The 23689-nt window shown below is 39.0% G+C and overlaps 2 protein-coding genes across 2 annotated transcripts; both read right to left on the bottom strand.

Annotated features, from left to right (window-relative positions):
• Nucleotides 1-296: 296 nt before the first annotated feature.
• stk24a (serine/threonine kinase 24a) lies at nt 297-15514 on the bottom strand. The gene is made up of 11 exons (XM_084544626.1): nt 14889-15514; nt 11744-11974; nt 9027-9083; nt 8770-8878; nt 8130-8287; nt 6543-6728; nt 6305-6450; nt 6091-6223; nt 5911-5979; nt 5591-5727; nt 297-3734 (listed from the first exon to the last, which is right to left on the bottom strand). Exons 1-11 carry the CDS (start codon nt 14928-14930, stop codon nt 3701-3703), a joined length of 1302 nt encoding a protein of 433 aa, XP_084400752.1. The 5' UTR covers nt 14931-15514; the 3' UTR covers nt 297-3700.
• Nucleotides 15515-16709: 1195 nt separating this feature from the next.
• slc15a1a (solute carrier family 15 member 1a) lies at nt 16710-23550 on the bottom strand (the record flags this gene model as incomplete). The annotated part of the gene is made up of 23 exons (XM_084544525.1): nt 16710-17188; nt 17300-17407; nt 17552-17689; nt 17821-17932; nt 18035-18142; nt 18351-18397; nt 18495-18638; nt 18764-18883; nt 19065-19146; nt 19827-19915; nt 20015-20047; nt 20142-20186; nt 20269-20358; nt 20459-20545; nt 20656-20738; nt 20838-20921; nt 21039-21129; nt 21923-22022; nt 22130-22249; nt 22383-22524; nt 22778-22865; nt 23329-23369; nt 23544-23550. The coding sequence occupies 23 exons, from the start codon at nt 23548-23550 to the stop codon at nt 16949-16951; spliced, it is 2199 nt and encodes a 732-aa protein (XP_084400651.1). The 3' UTR covers nt 16710-16948.
• Between the last annotated feature and the right edge of the window lie 139 nt (nt 23551-23689).

Raw genomic sequence — 23689 nt, 5'->3', positions numbered from 1 at the left:
AACAGGTCACATTGCTTTAGGTCACACCGTTTTAAAAGCAGTGTGAATTCATATTAAGAGCTTGGACAGAAATAACATATTATATATATTAATCCAACTAGTGTTAAGAAATACTGAAATGCATTTGACTGTTTTTTTCTGTTCTAATGCTAAAAACGTTATATTTTTTTTATGTTTAATACTCAAGCAGTTTAGATAACTTGGGTCATTCAATATGTCCAAAATGCAACAGAGCTTAAACTGTATTCTGAATTATCACTTGGACAGAAAGGGGACGATGTCTCCAAGAGAAGCTTCACTCTGAATCATAGGGAAAAGAAAAAGTCACAGGCAAGTAAATGTCAAAGCTGTTCAAATTTGTACTGAATTTTTATTGTGTTTGTTCCTTAATCATTTGACAACTCCCAATAACTCAAACAGCACTGTCCTGAATTAGCAAACATGTATACTGGACCATAAACTGTCAGCAAAGTCACACAAAATGAAATACACATTTTAAATGATTGCTATCCAGTGTTAACTGAAACTTGAACACGTCACAGAACCAAACTTTACACCCTCTATTACATAATACTGCTCTTTGGGGTTATAAAAATAGTTTCATAGAATATATGCCTACTTGTGCTAAGACTTCTGGCGATCACACTGCTTTATTGCCATACAACACACAAAGGGGGGGAGGAAACTTATGTAACTGCAACGTAATATTGTAGCTTTAAGTACCTTTATTTATTTTTTTTAAGAAAAAGAAAACAACAAAAGAAAATGTACAAAGTGCAACACATAAAAAGATAAAGTCATATTAGACCGTGGAAAAGGTGCACATTGTATTGCATTTGTCTCAGATTGGGGCGGAGGGCTTCCGTGGCACATTTCACATGAGAAGTTTGAATGAAGGGTCCGTTTTCCACAGGAGAGCAGGGAAAATGTTTTAGTTAACCAGTTTCTATTTTCTTTCATAGGTCAGGCTGTTTAACTCCACAAACCAAGAGAATAATTTAGCAGTTTGGGAAATGATTTAATACTTCTCTCATCTCTAATCTAAACCGACAGTTAGCTATATTTAGCACTAAGTGCCTAAATGATTAAACTGCTAGCTCTGTCCAAAGGTAATAAAAATCCAGCTAGTAGTACTGACAATACGGCTTATTGCAAGGGTTATATTGTGTAATAAAACGTTTATTAAGGGGGGATGTAGCAGGAGTCATATTCCTGTCTAAGGGGATCACTGTATCCTGTATAACACTAGATTATTCCTGGGCTCTGCGCAGTTGCCAGGAAACCAGCTGTTGTGGACAGATTATGCCTCGATGTGTCGGGCCAATCGAATCGTTTCGGCCGTGGCCATCTAAGCGCCGTGGAGTGGAGTTTGTTTATAACAACGGCTGTTTGGTTTTTTTTTCTCTGTATCAATTGAAACAAGCCTCATAGTCAAATGTCGTGTTACCAGACTCATATTCTGATAACCAAGTCTGGCTACACCAGGCTTGGACTGTAATATATCGAGAGGTGTTTCTAATTTTTCTTTCTTCTATTTACACACAGAAGTGGAGCAGAATATTTTACCATCACTGACTATGACATACTGTATACGTGAAAACAAAATCTATTGCCAAAAATCTCTTTATGTTATAGATATTATAGAAAAAGGCTTTAGTTTAAAAAAAAAAAAAAAAAAAAAAAAAAAATCCATCAGATTGCATCAGATTGTTCAGGTGTTCCTAATAAACTGGACACTAAGCGAAGGTTTGAGTGGCGTCAATTCAAAAACGAGTGGGACTTTTCTTTTAGCCTGCCCTGTTCATTGTGTACCGTACATCGCCCCCTAGCAAAAAACAACAACAACACTGACACCTTAGACGTATGAAAACTCTCTTCTCAACGCAACAATGACAGCTTTTAGATAACACCATTTGTTCATGCGCAAGTAAAATCATTTGTCTTTTTAAAGTATCGCTGCATATGCGTTTTCATGCCAGAAAGGACGAGGGGGGAAAAAATAAAAATAAAAAAAGGAGGAATCACAACAGAAACATTTGATCTAACATTTTTTTTTTTTTAAAGCTGATACTATTCATCCCATTCATCACAAATTACTATAAGGCTGATTCAGCTCTGTTCAGGACTCGACATTCCTTCAGTCCCGCAGAAGTATGCTACAACACATACCGCTCAGGCCAACCAAAAAGGCTTTATACTGTTAATACTATCATGCACATTCCTTTTAAACTACAGTCAGAAGAAGTAGCAGTGCCGCTGGTCTCTTAACACCTCTTGGCTTTGTGTTAATAAGCACATCTGGGAGCAGTGTGTGTGCATTCGCCATATCGCTTGAAAACCTCTCATGAATGGGGGAAAAAATACAGCAAGGCAAAATATTATACTGCATGACCGACCCCAGAGCCCAAGCTGTGAGAATTCAGGTTTGTTGCAGATTGTGTGATGCATACCTGCAAAAATACTGTAGTCTCATGCTACTGTTTTATGGCTACTTTGTTTATAGTCAAAGGCATTTATACTTGAAGTGCAATTAAAGCTGCAGGTACACTGAGGAGATGGTTGTACCACTGCAGCTCCAAGGAAGACCGACAGAGTCTGCTGATTTATGAACTAAACGATGGCACTGCCCTGTTAATGGAATGAATGGACGAAACCTCAGTTTATCTGATCAATCAAATGCACGGCAAAAAAAAAAAAAAAAAGGGAAATGAGGCCAATTAAACTTGAGGCCTTGTGGAACCAGGGGCTGGAAACGGAGAGTCCAGTGTTAAAAACTGGTGGGGCTTCAATGAACCAGCCATTTTTTCTTCTACATCCTCCAACACTATTCCAGTCACAGCAAAGAGTGTGAAATCAAAAAGATCAATCAGAAATATGGAATAAATCAAAGAGTAAAACATGATAGAGGGCAGCCACTTTTCTTTCACTGGATGAGTACTTAAAATGTTTACAACAGGAGAGAGAAATCAAAGACTGATATACAAAAGAACAAGTACAAAGGCAAGGCAATCTCATTTGTGGCCACTTTAGTCTCTCAAATATTTACCTCAAAACCATTATCTACACTGTTTGCATTTGGCCATTTGTACACAGTGGACCCAAACGCAGCATTATTTTTTCATGAATCTGTAGAAATTAGCTTATTTACAAGTCTGTACAGCCACCCTATAGAGCTCTTTCCATCTCCCAGAGGATCCAATCCACTTAAAGCAGGATACCTGAGATTTCAATAGAATGCTTCAACCCACTCGCCACTCTTCACCGCACGTTTCACAGGATATCTCGCGCAGCCACACACACATGCACACGATTAATTAAGCAAGGTATTTTTCCCCAAAAGGATGCCGAGTGTAAACCTTTGTGAAAAAAAAGCCACAAAATCACCAAAACCAAAAACTAAAGAAGAGTCCATCCAGAAAGACAGCTAGCTCTTGAAATGAAACAGTTGAGAAGGAGGTATTGAGAAGGGACATCTTACAGCAGGTGGCAGCTGACTGAATGGCCACTGACTGTCCTGAATAGGACCCTCTGGTGCTGTGCTAGCATATAAACAGACATTAAGTAGGCCAGGATTTGCTTCAGGCAAGTGAGTGATGGAGACCTTCCTGGGAGACTTCATCCCAGCTGTGGAGGTCAGAGGAGAGGATCTGACTGTTGCCACCAGGGTGGAAAAGTAGAGCAGAGCTGAAGGTGGCTCCTCTCATTGAGTGGCGGCTGCCTGTGGCACAGTAAACCTGTCAAACACAAGAGAAACAAGTTAATACTTACAGGTTAAGACAAGACTAAAGACCTGTAGACGAAATACTGACTATGTACTGCAGTGTGTATTACACTAAATAAAAAACGGACAACGTGCTATTGCTTTAGCATAACAGGTTTATTTATTTGTTTATTATTAGCAATTAGCAGGGAGACTGCATGATACATGTATTGTACCAGATATACATAAAAGCTAATCTTCATCGGTAGTCTCTGTGCAGGAGTCACTACTGACACAGAGGCTACAGAAGATTTGCCCATAATGCATCTTAAATCAGGTGGGGTTCCCTTACTAGCCTTTGCTGCAATTTTACCAACATTACTATGCTGACATGCCTGGAGTTAACAACCCATCATACACTGCTTGGCCCAAAAAAAATAGTCGCTTCCTGGATTTAACTAAGCAAATAGGTACGAGCCTCCTATTGGACAACTGCTGCATGGGCAATTATCTTTCAGCTAGCAACAAGTTATTTAACCCCAGCTGATGCAATGAGTAGCTTCTCATTTCTTAAACAACCATGTCGAAAGACACATCCTGTGGTCGCGGTCGAAAAGGTGTTAGTCTGTTTGAGAAGGGTCAAATCATTGGCATGCATCAAGCAGAGAAAACATCTAAAGAGATTGTAGAAACTACTAAAATTGGGTTATGGACTGTCCAACAGGTACAATGTGAAGGGGACTCAAAGGATTGGGGCTGAACAGCTGTGTAGCTTTAAGAAAACCACTAATCAGTGAGGCTAACCGGGAAAAAGGGCTTCAGTTTGCTAGGGAGAATAAAGATCGGACTCTGGAGCAATGGAAGAAGGTCATGTGGTCTGACGAGTCCAGATTTACCCTGTTCCAGAGTGATGGGGGCGTCAGGGTAAGAAGAGAGGCAGATGAAGTGATGCACCCATCATGCCTAGTGTCTACTGTACAAGCCTGTGGGGGCAGTGCTATGATCTGGGGTTGCTGCAGTTGCTCAGGTCTAGGTTCAGCAACATTATGTGTCCAAAGAATGAGGTCAGCTGACTACCTGAATATACTGAATGACCAGGTTATTCCATCAACGGATTTTTTCTTCCCTGATGGCATGGGCATATTCCAAGATGACAATGCCAGGATTCATGGGGCTCAGATTGTGAAAGAGTGGTTCAGGGAGCATGAGACATCATTTTCATGATTGGCCATCACAGAGTCCAGACCTTAACCCCATTGAGAATCTTTGGGATGTGCTGGAGAAGGCTTTGCACAGTGGTCAGACTCTCCCATCATCAATACAAGATCTTGGTGAAAAATTAATGCAGCAGTGGATGGAAATAAACCTTGTGACATTGCAGAAGCTTATTGAAACAATGCCACAGAGAATGAGTGCTGTAATCAAAGTTAAAGGCGGTCCAATGAACTATTAGAGTGTGTGACCTTTCTTTTTGGCCTGGCCAGGCAGTGTATTATGGTAATGGTATCGAGATACTTGAGGTAGACTGTCATGAATTGAGGAACTTTTTGAGGAAATTTTGAAATGATGGTGGCGTTCATATGGCGAAACTACAGACTATTAATAGAATTTGTGTACCACAATATTTGTGTTTTTATCAACGCTGGCAACATGCCACCAGGAATGACATGTTAGTCCATCAGCCTGTCAGCCCTCTACTCTGGTTCAGACTGAACAAGATTAACAGCTATTAGATGGATAACTACAAAACTTTGTTCAAATATTCTTCTATCTTTCCCAGATGACAACCACTATTGACTTTGGAGACTGTAATAAGCGTGGCAGTTGAGGTTCTGAAATAAAAAAATAAAAAATGTGTCTAATAAAAGTAATGTTATGAACGTCACTCACCCCTGAAGTCTCTGCATTAGTTCAGCCACCAATGCGTCACAGATCCCTGGGTGTGTCTCTTCTGCCTGGAAAATGGCCTCCCGCAGCTCCTCTGCAGCTTCTGGCTTGCCATTGCTTATCTTGCCCTTTTCTTTCAACTGTAACAATGGCGGCTTTTAATGGCTCATATATCACAGTGAATATTTAATCCAAACATTGATTTTATTCTGGTAGACCGGCTGAGTAATTACTGGAATTTATTCCAGTAGTTTTTCCTTCTTCAAAACATCTATTCAGTGACGATAACCATTATATTTTTTGTAATTTTGTGATGTTATTACCTCAGAAAAGAGCGGAGAAAAGATTGTTGACAAGCTTTGAGACATAGGCCTCTTTGGACTTTCCTCAACCTGAAAAAAAAAATATATATATATATTTTAAAGGTAAAAAAAGATGAGGTCTACTTGTACACATAGACTTCTGTGGCAAGCAAGAGGTGAAGTGAAGTATGTCTTCTTTACCTCTTGCCTTTCTATCTCAGCAGGTTGTGCTGCCCCATTCTGAAACTTTTTCACGTCCTTTTCCCTGATGGTGTTGAAGATCCAATCATCGTTACCAGCGTCGCCACCTCCAGATGCCTGGTCGTCCTGATCCCTACAGTGAAACAGCACTTTAGGAAAAGGTTCTCCACCTCTGTCCCTTGTGAAATGGATGATGAAGGTGCAGGTGACTTACTCATCAGACTCATCAGAGCTCGACCGATCCTGAGACTGCTCTGATTTCCACCTCTTGTATCTGTCAATCAGCTCTGTCAGATAGGTCGTCTTTTTGGCATGCCTTACGATGTACTTGTGTTTTAACAACTCTTTGGCAGTTGGCCTCTATAGAAAACACACAAAACAAACTTTACAGTGAATACTAAAATAGCTTTTCTTTTTATGGAGCGAAGCCGTAAATATTCCTTTAAACTTACAAAGCTAGGCTCCTTATTTAAACAGGCTTCAACAAATTCTTTAAGTGGTTTGCTGTAGCTTCCTTCCAGTGTAGGTGGATTGTTCTTTGGGATGAGGAATAAGACCTTCATGGGATGAAGCTCAGAGTGGGGCGGCTCTCCTTTAGCCATTTCTATTGCCGTTATTCCTAATGACCAGATGTCTGCCTAAAAATAAGAAAAGACAAAAGATCCCCTCGTGAGAAAGAGCAGAATGTCAAACACAAAAACAATTGGACACAATGCGAGTGTGAAATGGCATTTAAACTGGCTGACTACAGCAGCATGGGTGTATTTGAGGAAGCCCTGCAAAGAGCGACGGTGACTGTGTTGACAACCCACACTGACTCATGTTGTGGTTATTCCAAAAATATGTAGTGGCTTACTTCTAGCCTAGAACACTCATTTTAAAAGACGCTTAAATGTTCCTGAAAAAAAAAAACAAACACACAAAGGTCTACGACCAAGCTTGTGATGCCTGCAGTCATGAGTTTATGCTTCAACATGCATTAAAAAAAAAATATCTCATGATGGTCTGGAGTCAGTAAGACTCATTAAGCTCCCATATGATACAAGTTAGTATCACATGGTCCCAGAATGTGTCTTTACAAAGCACAGCACAGACTGTTCATTCTATCACATCTGTGTACATCTGGTTTTAACTCTGTTCCAAATGGGCAATTTCTGTGTCTGTAGCTTTGAATGCAAATGAGCTGCTGCTTCCCACGCCTCTTTCCACAAGACGATTGTCTCTTTTCTGCCATCGATGCCCAAGTGAAAGTAAGAAGGTAAACTAATATGGCTTGTAAGGAAAACATGCCAGTTCAACCGCCCGTCCACTAACGAGGCTACAAAACAGGGACCCAATTATTTTTTTCAGCTGTTTAATCTGATTATTTTTTCGATAAGTCCACTGATCTAAGGTTGATTTCTTTGGGTATGTCATTAATCCCTTAGTTAAATTTTCGAACAACGACACCACATGAAATCTATAAATTAAGAAACTATTTCAAATTTTATTGCAAGCGCCGTTGATTATATAGATGCATTGAAGCAGCTTGTCCTTGACTTTTCTTGATACATGGAGAAAGGACAGAAACAACGGGACGGTCTAACATATTGTTGAGTCATAGTAGAGACTCGCAATGATTTGTAACGGCAACGTGTATTTGCATATGTTCCCTATAACACAGGATTAGCAGACATGACACAGGTGACATGACTCGCATTCAACCTGCAATGGATCAATACATACAAAACAAGCGAGCTTAATGGGATACATTTCTTTTGCCTGTATCATAATAAGCATTCAGCCTCACTGAATTTGTCGCTAGCAACGGAACATCAGCAGAAAGGTTTAATTGGGCTTTCAGTTCAAAATGACAGGTGGTTCACTCCAACTAGCGGTGCAGCTAAAAACCGCCAATACGCTTTAAAATTGATAGCAATCAGTCACCGACTACTGGTAATTAAAGCAATTTCGACAAAACCACACATTTTCAGGAGAGCGTGGCAGAAGGCGCGGCTGCATTTCAACACCAAGAGTGATTGTGATAGGTTAGTGCTGACCTTTGAATCATAGGCCGACTGCTTTATGACTTCAGGTGCCATCCAGAAAGGAGTTCCAACAAACGTGTTCCTTTTTATTTGCGTGTCTGTCAATTGGCCCGCCACTCCGAAGTCTGCAAGCTTCACATCACCTTGCTCTGACAGCAACACATTGGCAGCTGAAAATAGCAGTGGGGAAAAAAATGCAATGATATACCAGTCTTTAAAACTTCAAGTGCTTAAATAATCATTAACATTCATTTAAGAAGTCAGATAAGTAGACCCTGCAGAAACTGTGAAGGGTTACAGAAAGATACAGCTGCGTAAAGTTCCCCCGTCACTGCTTCCACCTACTATAAATGTCAAATGGTATTGCTCTATCATTATTTCAATGCAAAGAGTTTTTTATGATACTGAGGAAGCTTTGAACAGATTTTGTATGTAAGTATGAAATGAGGACTAATTAAAATGACGTGACTTGTGTTCGGATCTGATCTCAGACTTTGAACTGAAAATAAATAATTACACGTCACGGAGGCTGTATCAGTTCCTTCTTTCTTGTAAACACAGATGCCAAGCCACAATAAAGCATGACTTCAGCATTATTAACAAGGCGGTGGAAAACGTGTTGCCCAGACGACGCCAGATGTACCAGTCTTACCTTTGATATCTCTGTGTATTTTCTTCTCGGAGTGCAGATACTCGAGCCCTTTTAGGATTTCCCTCAGGATTGTGGCAATCTGTGTTTCATCCAGGGCACCCGGCTCCAACTACAAGAACGAATAAATTCTTAACTACAGCCTTTCGTGATTTTACGTTCAGGTGTCAGATTCCAAAGCTGTCATAATGAGCCGCAAACTAAACCGTTTAAGGTCAGATCATCTTCAATTTGGAAATTTAGTTTTGAGAAAAACTTACCAAATCAAGGGCTGATCCTCCACCCAAGTATTCCATAATAATCCATAGTTTCGTACCCTGGAAAGTGCACAAGCAATTCAGTCAAACAGTGTTCAGAGTTGCAACAACTTTAAAAAAACAACTCACATCCTTGGTACATCAACATTACTACAGAAAGTACTACCCAGCTGTCAGAAACATTTGAAGCAACTGAAAGAATTTTATACGATTAAATGAAACACAAGATGTCACTTAAGCTACAACATCCTTTCAGCTTGTTGTGTACTTATATTTTGACGTGCACACAGTCTACATCAGATTCTCTTTTTTTTTTTTTAACAGTCTTCACTGCTGCTGCTCCCACAGACATCAACCTACAACCACTAACATGGCTTCTCTTCTCTAACTTCCTTATTCTACATTTTATTCTGCGCTGCCAGTCACAAAATACAGAAGAGTTTTAGGTGAGGGTTACAACCATTATTATTATTATGTGTTTACAATTTGGAAAAATATGACAAATCTTGTTCGTGTCTGTAATGTTGCGGAAGCTTGTGAAGTGAACAGGGATGATACCTCAGGAAGTGTAAGTAACAGTGAAAGGGTGTTGACGCAGTTATGGGAGTACGTTTTTTTTTTTTTGCTTCTTTTTTAAAAGGAAACTGCAGCAATCAGGCGCTAAGGCGTATAAGGCGCTAAAGCATCTCATGCGTGTCCATGGGCTGTGTGTCACAAACACTGCTGCTGCTGCTCAAAGGCTGACTGTGTTGGTAATCTGGATAAATCAGCAGAACAAAAGACGACAGCAGGGTTTCCCATACAATGTTAATTCTATGGCGGCCCGCCAGAGTCTAATTTACTCCGCCGTGGTCTCATAACGTATTGGTCTCACGAAATCCTATGGGGAAACACTGCGACAACCAACTTTCACTTACAACTTAGAACATCAACATGCACCTGCACTTTTTGCAGTAGCTTTTCAACTTATTTTAATACTGCTATCTTTATATAGCTCCAATAACAACCAATAGTCTCGAGACGTTTTACAAAACCCAGAGTCTCAAACCCCTAGCATAAAAGAAACAACGGCAAGGAAAACCTCCCTTTCAGCAGGAAGAAGCTTTGGTAGGCACTTCGTACATTTTCTACAGTTCCAGCAGGTGCTGCACCAGTTTGTCTGGAACAATAGATAGAGCAGCACATAACCAGAGCAGCAGCAACAACTCCACCCGCAATCTGTGTCTATGCAGAGTATTTAGCTTTAGGTCACAATGCATAATCTCTGTAGCTTTGCTATAGTTATAGATAGAAATAGACCTGGTGTTAAAACATGGTTCAAGTTGTGTTTAATGACATATGGCATGAGTAGAACATGAGCTGCTGTCCCGCTTGTGTAGTCACCTGGAATGATTAAAATAGACGCGGGTACGACAGAAGATGTAAAAATGTGGCTGAAACTCTTTTAGCAAGGAGTACATCTGTCGTAACATTGACGCTTCTTAGAAACACACTGTTGACAGAACAAATACCAAACGTACATGCTAGACACACACTAAAGTCTATTTTCTCTCCTGGGGCCAGCAGCATTGCTTGGACTAATGGATCACTTCTCTCCTTTTTTGCTTTTAAGTACCACAGTAAAAGCTGTGAGAAGCACTCTGAGCGATCTGATTATAGTTAGAAAATAAAGTATTGTTTGCAAAGGATGTCTTTAAAGCCTTTACAGATTTTGAACAAATGTGAGATTTTTGCTTTTTATTTCCTCTATATTTGTCCCAGACTTGGACAGATGATATGGCTCTGTATCCTAGCAGACTGAATTCGAAATTAAACAGCAAATGTGATGAGCAGACTACAACATTCAAGGGTATTTAGTAGAATTTTTAAACTAAAATCAGACGGATGTCACACAGTTTGGTCATCTCATACCAGTGCTGCACCTTTCTGCCAACAAAAGAGTCATAATTCCTGCAATGTTGACTCAGTATGGGTGTGAACAACTTGATACTGAAGCTTAAAGTAAACACGCAGCCATGATAACTATTCTCTCAAGCCCAGGTCAGCGTGGAACCTTTCAGTTCGATTTGTAGTCTCAAAAAACTTAAACAATATTGCGGGTGTTGTGGTGAAAGAGAAAGTGAAACTCACCTTTTGTGATATCCTTTTTAGGCATGGTGAGTCAGACATGTTTATATCATTGCTGCCATCACATCCCATCATTTAGTGTATTTTTGTCTTCATCAGTGCAGTTGTGTTTTATAACATATTGAATATCATGGGCTAGGATGCCAAAAGTCTTACAAAAGTGCCTCAAAGCCGCTTGTGATCACATCAAACCCACCCATATTAGAGAACTGTTAGAATTGGCCCAGATGGAAAACTGTTTAAAGAGGAAGGGGGGGGGGGGGGGGGGACAGACAATTTCTTCCACCTGGCCTCAAAGTTATTCTGTTGCTGAACAGAGCTAAAAGAACACAACGCATGGCTCTGTCCAAGTATTTACAAACTGCACTGTTAACAGCCTGCAGGGTATACAATACTGCAATGGCAGTCTACGTCTGGTTGTTCGACACTAATACATACCATATTACACGGACAATACTCAGGCTCATTTGCATTATTTATTGACCTACATTTCCTACACTTGCTTGCAGGAACACACATATTAACACAGCCATTATGTCAAGCACAGACTATTACAAATTCACTAAAAGATACTCACTGAGTTTAAAGCTTACCTTGAGGTAGGATCCATAGTACTTAGTGATAAAGGGACTGTCACACTGGCTGAGAACTGTGATTTCCTGCTGAATGTCTTCGATATCATCCTCTGCCTCCTCCAGATCGATAATTTTAATGGCCACTACTTTCTGAGTCCGATTGTCGATGCCTTTAAAGACTTCACCAAAAGAGCCCTTCCCTATCCTCTCCTGCTTGGTGAATAGCTCCTCTGGATCAGCTTTGAAATTCTGAGTGACAGAGAGAAAAGAGTGCATTTTAAGTAACGTGTAACCACAGGAAACTGGCAAGCATCACTTAGTCTGATGAGCAGACAAACATCTCATACAAACTTGCTTGTTTAAAATAATAGAACATGGAGTAAAGTGGCAGGTACTTAAACACAGTATATATAAGATGTGATATGAGATGTGAGGAATGATCTTGTAAATCTTGACCACTATCTATCCATCCATTCATACTCTTAAAAGAAAACCTTGAGCTTCAACATTGGGACTCCACGTAACCCATTTGATCGTGATAAAACGGGTTACATACAGGAAGTCGTTTTTTGAATTAAAAGAGAAAATAATAACGGAGCATGTATGATAGATCAGAACTTAGTCCAAACCAATGATCAAATAATCATGACAATCAAAAGGCCATCTACAATTTACGACTTCAGTCTTCATCTCTGCTTGCAGAGCAACCTTATAAACTTTTCAGGTTGAATTTATGGCTTCACCCTTCGCTCATAATACAGAATAACACAGACCTGACTGAGGCTTAATGACCTCCACCACAAAGGCTAAACTGAATCTGAAGCACTACACCCTAAATTATTGACTGAACGTAATGGTTTATTTCCCAGTGGAGAACCAGGGAGGGAATAATGGTCTTCAAGTTGGCCAGTTCAATTTCCCTCCATGCACGGCAATCATTAACCCAAAAGGCCTGAGTAGTGCTTGAAGTGCCTTCAAAACCATTTCAAAATATGGGAAAATCCACTAAAGTATAACCATTTAAAAGCGCAAGAAATTATATATTTGCTTTAGCTTTATTAAAAGAGAACCCAAGCAATTAAGCTTGATGCTTATTTCACCAGGTAACCTAGCATATGATGATCAATTGGCTCACACATTATAGTGTTTCCCTTTAGGGAATAGTTTCCCGTAAAAGTGCTAATGCATGGTGGTCAAACCTATATGGAAGGGGAGATGAGCAGCTGCACTTTGAAAAACTGGCAAAGAGGGGGCTGCTGAATTTGATAGCAAAGGATCTTTTCAACAAAGACAAAAAGACAGCGCAGTGCAGAACAAAGCGGAGTAGAAACAACACACCAAAATACTGTCATAACACTGGTGTGGTCAGTCATCCAGGTGAAAATTATAATGATGAGGCTGACCTCTGTAAAAACAAAGGGAAAAACAACAGGAGCACTGCCACCACAGACTACACATGATGGGAATGTACTTGCCATATCCACAGTCAGCAGGTTTAGCGCGACTACTAAAGCTGCCTGAACCGCGCTCTAAAAGCATGTGCTTGATGGTCTCCCATCTGCACCATACTGTGTAGTCTAGTGTCATCCACACACCACAACACCACACCCTCAGGGTCAAAAGGCTTACTGCCAGCACTCCAACCTCTAGCACCTCTCTGCGTAGTAACCTTTGAGCAAAGACCTGCTGCTTCCTTTCTAAACCTGTGCACAAGTCAAGGGACTGTGCAGTATTTTGTGTAGAATTAGTATGTCCCTCCTGGAGATAGTCACTTTTACATGTACTGTATTGTCGCCTCTTTTATGCCAATTGTTTAACCGGGACATAGAGTGAAAGTCAGGCAGTGGTTGGTCCAAAATAATACCAATCGAAAATGATTGATTGCCAAATTTAAAAATAGCATTGCACTACTAGAAACATTCTTGAATTGTCAAATGTCAAAACGAATGTGATGTGAAAAACTACAGTTCCAACGATTAATCAATTAATTGATTACAGTATCAAGTATTGTCTTGTGATTCCTGGAAACTGAAGACCACTTCTTCTTAAGTGTTAAATCGAGGAAACTGGATAGGATGTCATTACTGTTGAGACAAGGACAGTTATTTTCATAAATGAATTATCTTATTTTCTGTCTTGACAGGAGTCCAGTCATTATCCCGTTCCAGCTTTTATAATCTATGTGTATTTGAAATGAATTATCTTTGGGTTTGGATCGTTGGCTGGTTAAAATGAACAACCTGATATTGGGACCGTAGGTTAAGTGAAGTATTTGATTGGCATTTTTCAGTTTTCTAAAATATACAGACCTATAGAACTGCCATATTAAATAACCTGAAAACAACACAACCTTGGGCGTGATTCATTTAATTAAACATATACCATTTCATAATAAAATCAAGCCCAAATAAACCCCAATTGGACTCTTAGAAATGGCACTCTACTGCACTAATAAACTGTTTTTTAAGGCGAAATCCAACAAATATCTGACGTTTCCAGTTTTTCTTAACTTGAACAGCGTCTGCTTTAGCTTGTCTTAACATATTATGGTCAAACAAACAAAACAGGAGCATGGATGAGTTAGTTCTCTAATTAGTGTTGGAAATTAAGGCTACAACAAATGCTGTATATTTAAGAGCGAGTTCAGCCAGAATAAATATCATACACACTCACTTGCCAGTTCATTAGGTAAACTAGTGAAAGATGAATGCATATCAAATATAAGTGGTCCTCCAAGATGATCCTTAAGCTGAATTACCACATTTCTTATTACTATTTCAACATAAGCTGAACATGACGCTAAGATTGTGCAGGATTCTTATATCACGTTCATTTTCACTAGAGTACTTTATATATTTTGGTAAGTGAATGTTAATGATTTGACGAGGACAGTAACAAAAAGTTAAACGTTGATATCAACTATCGTACCTCACATCACTGGACTTTGACAGATAGGTGTATGTATCATTAGAAAGCAAAGGTTACAGTGCACGATGTAACACTGGTGCAGAAAAAAAAAAAAAAAAAAAAAAAGTTATGTAGTCATCAAGCAAACTTCCGACTAGAAGATAAGAGGAAACGAAGTAAAATGTCGAACGACTCTGAAAGCACATGCACTTGCCACTGAAAGTTGGCTGATAATACATCAATGTGTTTCCTTTACCTGAATCCCCGGCAGTCCACTCTGAATAGGAGAGTGAGCCATGGCGTCAGATCAGCAAAGATGACGCCTTTCCTCGTCTTTTCAGCTTCCCTTATCAGCGGTATAACGTTACTTTCCCGTCAGAGCCTTGCTGTGGTCGATGGTGCTAGAAACTCCGCAGAAGTACCAACGAAGATGTAGCTTGATGCTTAAAAGAAAAAAAAAACCGCTTCACTTGTCGGCTTCTACTTCGTGCTGCCAGTCCGCTTTCTCCTCACTCGCCTTCCGCAGTAGTTAACGCTAGCTAACGTTAGCTACGCTAGCTACTTTAGCGGCTAGGTAGCAAACAATTAGCTGAATAATTCTATCCCGGGGGTCGGTCGGCAAGTGCTTGGCAGTTTACCAGCGATAAGATAAAAGTCTGTTTCGAAGCAACCGCACGGCGTAGATAAATGCACACTGTTGTGTAGTTGTGTCGCTTGTTGTTCTATTCTCTCATCACTTTTCTCCGTCGCCCGGCGCCATCTTGGTTAATGTCATTTTCATTTCCTGGTGGACCAATCAGGGCGAGGAAGAGAAGACAAGCGCGCACGCCGTCATTCGTAAGCAAACAACGTCAGAAGAGGAAGTAACAAGTAAAATATTTTGTAATTTTTCGAGGAAATTTCTTTATTCTTTAACAGGAGTTTTTATTATTATTTTTTAAATTGATTTAACTCGATGCTTTATTCTGCTGCTCTTTTAAGCAATAAACAGCAACAGGGTTATATAATTACCCTCAATTCTAATTTATTATTTCATTTATTTATTTTTTCTTTTAAGAAAAAACACTTTGTTTTGAACACTTTTTATAATAATATTCATATGCTAGTTTTTGTTGCTATAGGGTAATATATTGTGTTGTATGTGTTTGTATGTGATGCTGACGTTGTAATATGTGCATCTTATTGAATAAAATGGAATGAAGCTTAAATAAGGATTAAAGGAATGATGTTTGCACATTTGTGGTTTTCACTTACAGCAGTACTGCAAAGTTTGGAGTTATTTCTACGTCAGTACTTGCTATTATGATTTTATGTATAATATTTCTTCATTTTTGTACTTCTTCAGGGAGTGTTTCTTGACACACAATGACGATAATAATATTAATAAACTGAAGCAGTTACATGCCAGTTAAGCTAATAGTTTTACATGGAACATGTGAACATTTATATCTGTCAGTTTGAGTGGGAACAACTGCATAATACACAGAACCATCCATGAGTAGTGTATATCATTAGCCACCACATCTTCTCAACATACAACATCATACAACAATATTCAATAATTTATTAGTTTAGTGAAGGAACTTAACTAGGAACTGCATATGTTGACAGTCTTGTGATATTTAATGGTTCCTGTATGGCAAATGTGAGGATTTATTGTTTTTATCCACCATAAGCATTCAGAATAATTTCAGATTATATGGTTATATGTCCCGATATTGGTTGCCACTAATGTTGGCTCTTGTTTTCAATCAACTGGTCAGTCAATTAAAAAACATATTGAGCAGATAATCTATAACGTAATATAATAATTAGTCTTCTTTCTCAACCAGCTTCTTAATAGTGTTGCACATTAATGTTGTATTTTGATGAATGTGTTCATGGCTAAAAGATCAGAATACTTCCTCCACTATTGCTCAGTGATTTTGGGTACAAGATCACAAGACAAGAATGAAGAATGAGAAAAACAGAAAGGATTTTATTTTTTATTTTTTTTATTGCACATTTGAACATAACTTATACATAAATATAAAAGAGCAATTACATCCGGTGATATACAAACGTGAGAAAGCGAGAGGATTCCTTACAATACAATTGGTAACATTATCTTCATTTGTTAAATTCAATATAACATTAGTCATTTTGTCATTAATCTAACACATATCATATGCATATACATATCATCTAACACACACACATGCGTGCACACAAAAACACACACACACATTCATCCTTGTACATTCTCAGTTGGACAAACTTTGGATGGAAGTGCATTACGCATATCTACTTTGCGTTTTTTTTTTTTTTAAATACTGTTCATATTCTGGTTTGTAGGGATTTATTGTCTTCATCATGACTTCCAAATGAAGCTCTCTTGACCATCTCAACGTCCGTCAACTGATGCTTCCTTTTATCATCCTCGTCTTCGTCATCAACCTTCTTCCTGAACTGGGCCTCGATTTCGGCTGGGTCGATGTAGGTGTAGAAATGTGCCATAATGGAGAAGATGAAGCACACCGCGACCAAGAGAGAGGCGAAGAGGACATACTCTGCCCACTTTTAGAACAGGGGAGGGAGACACAGGGACAAACATTAATATTTCGATACGTTTTGTTTTTACCGTCATGATTTTTGCGTGGAATAGGAGCACGTTTGACTTTTTGTTACCTGTTTGGGGAGCTTTGCGAGCTCGGCGACAATCAGGACGATAAAGTTGCCTATAGCAACTGTAAACAGCCAGCCTGCCTGCAGAACTGCTTTCATATTACTAGGTGCCTGGAAGAAACAAATGCAGGGAGCAAAATGAACAAAAGCACAGAGGAATAACATCATACAGAGCTATGACATAATCCAGACTCTGCCGGGGTTGATTAAGAGCTAGTTCACTATTCAGCGTGGAGATTATTCTGACAGATTTACCTGTGAGTAAGAGAACTCCAGGCCAGTAACAGAAAACATCACTTCCCCAGCAGTTATGAAGAAATACTGCGGGATCTGGAGGGCCATGTGAACCGAGTTGGGCTTTATGTCTTCTGCTGAGGTGATATCCTCATGACACTGAAATAAGACAAAGAATAAACAATGATGTGATGAGAATCACTCAACCAGATCATACAGAAAGTGATTTATAAGATCAAATATTGCACAGATCAAAATTGATGACATGAGCAATCACACGTGAAACTTACATTGGGTCCAAAGGTTAAAGTGCTGGGGATGAAGAAAGTGTACGAACTTCCGAAGCCAAAGTCCCTGCTGTATTCGCACAACTGTGAGCCACTCTGCAGGGTGAATATGGCCCTGGTTAAGAGAGAAAAAAAATCTTGTTAAGAAACAATATTATTTATTTTAGTTAAAAAACAAACAAACAGTGCATTAGTCGAGATGAAAAACAATCCTTACTTTCCATGTGTTATCTCGGAGTAGTTGGAATAATAAAACGGCTCAATTAGTGAACTTTCAGCTCCATGAATGGAAACATTCACTGCTGCATTCATTCCATTCACAAATCTGTTACATGTTGAGAAAAAACATTAAGAAAATGAACAGTTAAACCAGTGTACATAATGACTTTATATTCAGCAATTTCCTCTGCACATAGAGATTATGGCATCAACTGTGTAATATTTAGTAATTTTTACTTGAAAATAGTTGATTTTATGACGGTGCATTGATTAGTTGTTGCAGTTATAGTTTAACCACTTGTAATTCAGCTTACCGGATTGCATTCTTCCCTTCTTGTGGTTTGGAAATCAAATCATCAGTCTGAGAAAATAAGACAACGGATGTTCAGTAATTTAACCATTAAACATATTCCTGTCTTATTGTCAATCCTTATTTTTATTTTGTGCATCTAACTCACCAGCAACCAATTGCCCTGGATGGGTGAGGGAATAAGAAGCGTATGTCGCTTTCCCTTTGTCAACAAAATAGATCTTGTCTCTCCAGGTGTGCCTATTGTGACTTGGATTTGTTCTGCTTCAAATGTGAAGAATTCATTACTGGCCTGTAAAGCAAAGAGCAAACACTGAGTTTAGTACATATACTACTGTACAACAGAGTCTGGTGTTGGATTGATTTGCAAATAATTTTAAAGCCAGTCTTGCTCAAAAGTGATAGGAGATGACATACCTGAGCTTCAGGAAGACTCAGTGGCTCATTGTCAGGCAGCTTAACTGTAACTGCACTGTTGCCCATGTTAAGCAGTTTCAACTGACTCTGGGAGGCGGATGGGAAGACGGGCAATGTATTCTGAAAATGAATTGAAAGTAGAAATGAGTCATTGTTTGTTTTTACTCCAAGGGTATTTTCTTTACTTCTCTGAGCATATGTAGTTTGTTTTTAATTGTAAGTTTAAAATACACGAATTTCTGAACTTTTTAGTATTTCAGTATATACATGGAGATAAAAACATTATTTTTTTTCTACTTACATCAATTTGAATCTGGACCAAAGCAGCACAGACGAAGGCTATGGCCGCTAGAAGCATCCCCACCGTCATTCTTTTCAGTGGTCTGTTGAATTGACATCAAGTTCTGTTACTGGTTTATATATAATTAATAAAATAGCTTTTTATATCACAATCAAATCAGCATTTTTAACCGTAACGTAGCTGTTATGATTCAGACTGTGTGGAAATATACAGGTTCTCTGCTGGGGTCAGCAAGTTTGAGGTCTTCCTTTGGAGAATTTTATCTTGAGAAAAAAAGCCTTTAAAGGAGACTTTTCTTATGATGCTGTTTTCTTTCTTGCTGAAAGTTGATTTCTGATGCTAAAAATAATTTACCTACTATCTTCACGAAAGAGACAGGTCCTGTCAAAAGTTCTCTTACTCTTCTCTGTGTTATACATTTTGAATATATGGAGGCTTTACATATTAAGAAAGCCATTGAACTGGATATGTGACTTGTTTTTTCATTCACTCGGTTTTTATAACAAGAAATAATGTAGTTCTTTAAAACCTTATGCAATTTTGGTTTTTGTAAGGATTAAATAAACAGATGTGTTATGTTATATTTAACTGAAATGGAACAGGCATTCTGTTTTACAGCTAAACCGTATTTATCTGTAATGTTCAACTCTGAAAGTGTTAAATCAACAACTGTAAAAGTCTCCAAATAGCCCTATTAAGTTATTCATTAGCCATATAAAGCACTGCTAGTTACTATATGAGCCTCGTGGACGTCTCACTTACGTGAAATTCAGGCCGCATTTTTTGATCAGAGGGTATATAACGCTGTCCATGATAGGCACCAGAGTCAGGATCAGGATAGGGTTGACAGTCTGTCAAAAAAAAAAAAAATATATACACTCATGTAAATCCTTCAAATAAACTGCAGTGCATCAGTTCAAGCTAATGTAATAAAGATTTTTTTAACTTACTTGCATCTGATCAGGCTGTATAACAAGAAGGCCCTGTAGACATAAAAATAAATAAATAATTAAAACCTTAACATACTGCTTTGGTGATTTAAAACATATTTACAGTTGGTTTTATCACCAAACCTACAAAGTTTCCATCCATTTTGGTGGCTTGCAGAGTCCATCTCGAACCCTTTGATGGAAAAGCACAATTTAGCATAATTTCCACTTGCAGGTGATGCTGCCTTTTAAATGTGAGACTAACTTTTAGGCACCTTTTGGTCAAATAGAGTCCAGAACATCGGCAACGGGATGTACAAAAACAGGACCTTCAGCACCATTTTGATTTGAGCAATGAGGAGTTTCTACAGCACGGGCAGACAGAGCACAAACAGGTGTTAATCCACAGAGGAGATATCATGTTATTTAGACTTAAATGAGACATTCAAATAAAGTAAAACTCACGTCGTATTTTTCCTCTGCCCAGTCCATCCAGTGTTGCCTCTTTGGGTACTGTTTGCTTTTGTGCCTGTAGCGGTTTTTGATCGCAAACTAGAGTAAAACAAAAAAGAAAATTAGATTTCAAGTTTAGTCACTACTGGTACCTCATGGTTGATATTTGGTGCACATTAATAAGGAAGAAGCTGATATGAATGACTTACCCCAATACATTTACACACATCCAGCATGATGTTGCCCTGTGGTTCAGCTTTGTAGTACATACCACTCCCAACGATAAACACCACTGTTAGGAAACATCATAGTTTCAGTACAAAGTTTATGTACCAGACCTTTACATTTCTGCAGCATCTATAGACTAAGTCTCTGAATTGTTTGGACTTACCGAGTGCAACCACCATTAGCGCTGCAGGGACGCCGAAGGCCAGAGAATAACACTTCTGCTTACTGTAAATGCCACACTCCTGAGCTGTAGATAGAAACAAACATTTCATTTAGCTGCTATTTAAATTTAAAACTCAAGGGCTGTCATGAATGATTATTATTACATGTTTTTGTTCATCATAAATATTTAGGCCATAAGTACCTCTGAGGACTGGTGTGATTATAGTAGACAGGAGACTCCCCCCATTGATACATAGGTAGAATACGGAGAAGAAAGTTCTCCTTTGCTTTTCCTGCACAGAAAGACAAGCCAGCAACTGGTCAGCCCACCATTTTGGTCCAGAGTGAAACAATAACTAGTGGATGAACTGACATTCATGATTCTCAGAGGATGAATCTCAATGATTGAGGTGATCCTCTGAAATTTCCTCTAGTCCCTTCAGACTCTCATGCTTGAGGGAAATGTCTCGACAGCAACTGGAAGAATTGTCGTGAAATTTGCGCACACATTTATGGCCTCCAGTTTGGATTTGCACTCCTGCTCCTACTCAAAAGCTAGTTCTCAAGCAATAAAAAGATATGTGCCTCCTGTATTACCCATAATGCAACTAACAGTGATTCAAAGATTTGTGCGTTTTATGCTGATTGTGTTTTTAGGCCTAGTCCACAATGATTTATCAGAAATTGCAAATCTTCCTGGAGGCTTTATACAGTTTTGTTTCAGAGATGCAGCAATACAACCCTAAAACCCTAGCTTTTACTTAAGCTAGTACTATGAGTCATGATAAAACACCTGTGAAGCTAATGACAGTCCCTTCAGGAAAAGTATTAGCATGCTGACACAGCTTGTGAAGATATTTGACATTACAACCGTTCAGCATCAGACATTGTCGACATCAGCATTTACCTCAATAGACTGTTGTGTCTAAGTACAGTCGCTCTGAATGCAAGATATCACGTGCAATAAAACTACTTGAACTATGGATCTGACAGATGCGTGTTCAGTCTACCGTCAAACATTAGAAGAGAAGATTAGGCTCAAGATAGGAGCCAAGACAGGAGGAGGAGAGAGGTAATTTTCCTAACCTGGTGGTCACTAAACTGGTCTCCACCAAAGGCAGCCACACATGGTTTGATGCCGCCGGTTCCCAGAGCGATGAGGAAGAGACCCACCATGGATAAGACACTGAATGTGAGGAGGAACAAAGTGAACGAGAATGAATATGTGACTCTGACTGCAGCATCCTGAATCGTGGCTCTAGTTTTTATTTCGGCGGCAGAACGGAAACCTACACATGAAAGGTCATGTCGTTTGGCGACCCGTCTCTGTCCGAGTCAGTGATGTCATGGATCGCACTGACTGCCATGGCAACCTGGCCAACCGCATAGACAATGGACAAGTAGATGATGGTCCTGAGGGAGAAAGATTAGAAGACATGGTAGTGATGAACGGCGTACAGTAAATGCTAGTGAAGCGGTAACATCTAAAATTAAATAACAAAATAATCCATGCATATAATCAGTTAAACTTGAAGAAGAAACTTACTTAAACTTTCCAAGCCAGGAGTCAGCCACAATGGCCCCGAGGATGGGGGTCAGGTAGCAGAGAGCCACAAAGGTGTGGTAGATGGAGGTGGCCAAGTCATCATCCCAGCGTAAGAAGTACTTGAAGTACAGAACCAGCACAGCTGTGGACAGGTAGAGAACAACTTCTTATTCCACACGGACTCCACCACCAACAGATGTGACTCTAACCTATTAGTGGTTTTAAGTGACGTTTTGGATTTGGATTCTGTGCTTTAAGCAACACTGCCGTCCAAATCAAACAAGAAACATAAATAGTTTGGTTTGGCAGAAAAAAGAAAGACTTGAATGAATGAAGTTCACAGATGAGCTAAATGCCGACTTTCGTTCATCGCCATGCTGCTCGACTGTTCTCACCTCGCATTCCATAGTAGGAGAACCTCTCGCAGAACTCATTCACAACAATGAAGAAAATGCTGAGCGGGTAGCCGCACACCTCTTTGCTCTGGAGATAAAACAGCAACATGTGGTCTTCATGTGGTGGTGATAAGGGTTTCAACATTTAATATAAGGTTAAAGACTTGCACATTTTTTTTTTTTTTACTAAATAAATACAAAGAAAAAACTACTTATGTTAATAATTTTATCAAATGCATGAATATTATTGATTAATATCACTGTTTTTATGCATTATCTATCATATTCTATTAAATTATCAGATTTTTTGTGTTTAGAATTCAATTTTAATGTTAACTACCTGTACAATAATTGTAGTGGGGGGAAAAGTAGAATATTTCCCATTGCAATATAATTGAATTTAGGTATAAAGTAACATTTAAAGGCATTAAAAGTACAACATGTAGGTTTACTATAAATATACATATACATATATAGAGCGATAGAATGGTATATTGAGATTTGTCGCTTATAATCGACTTTGCAATTAAAAAGAAAAGCTGATTCTTTACCGTTCCTCTGCTCTCCTTCTTCTTTTTGGGATCCTCGTTATCTGCATGCAAGATTAAACTCATTTAAATGAGTCCACAAAACAGAGAGAGAGACAAAACCTGAAGCTACTATCTAATAACTATCTAGCTTTTGTTTATCTTTACTTCTTCAATAGGTGCCCGCATCTTATTTAATTTCTGTAACTTTGAATGAATGCACCCAAAACAAGACTCACCTGTCATGATGTCCTACTGAAGCTGCTGCCTGCCTTCTACTGTAGTCTGATATTTCTTTGAGTATCCCACAGGGAGCAGTTGATAATATATCCTTGTCTGTTCACAAGTGAGAGTGGGAATGTTTCGCGTAATATTGCTTCTTATT

The sequence above is a fragment of the Chelon labrosus genome, assembly GCF_963514085.1.
Source record: "Chelon labrosus genome assembly, chromosome: 5".
Classification (NCBI taxonomy): Eukaryota; Metazoa; Chordata; class Actinopteri; order Mugiliformes; family Mugilidae; genus Chelon; species Chelon labrosus.
Note: the sequence above shows the minus strand (reverse complement) of the source record. Positions and strands in the feature narration are given on the sequence as shown.

Bases quoted from the DNA above. Each gene is read 5' to 3' on its own strand.
- stk24a (XM_084544626.1), bottom strand. From the start codon at position 14,930: ATGGCTCACTCTCCTATTCAGAGTGGACTGCCGGGGATTCAG. The intron at 6,729-8,129 runs GTCAGCACTAAC...TCTTATTTTTAG, and splicing joins AGTCGGCCTATGATTCAAAG to GCAGACATCTGGTCATTAGG. The intron at 6,451-6,542 runs GTAAGTTTAAAG...TGTTTTCTATAG, and splicing joins TAAATAAGGAGCCTAGCTTT to AGGCCAACTGCCAAAGAGTT.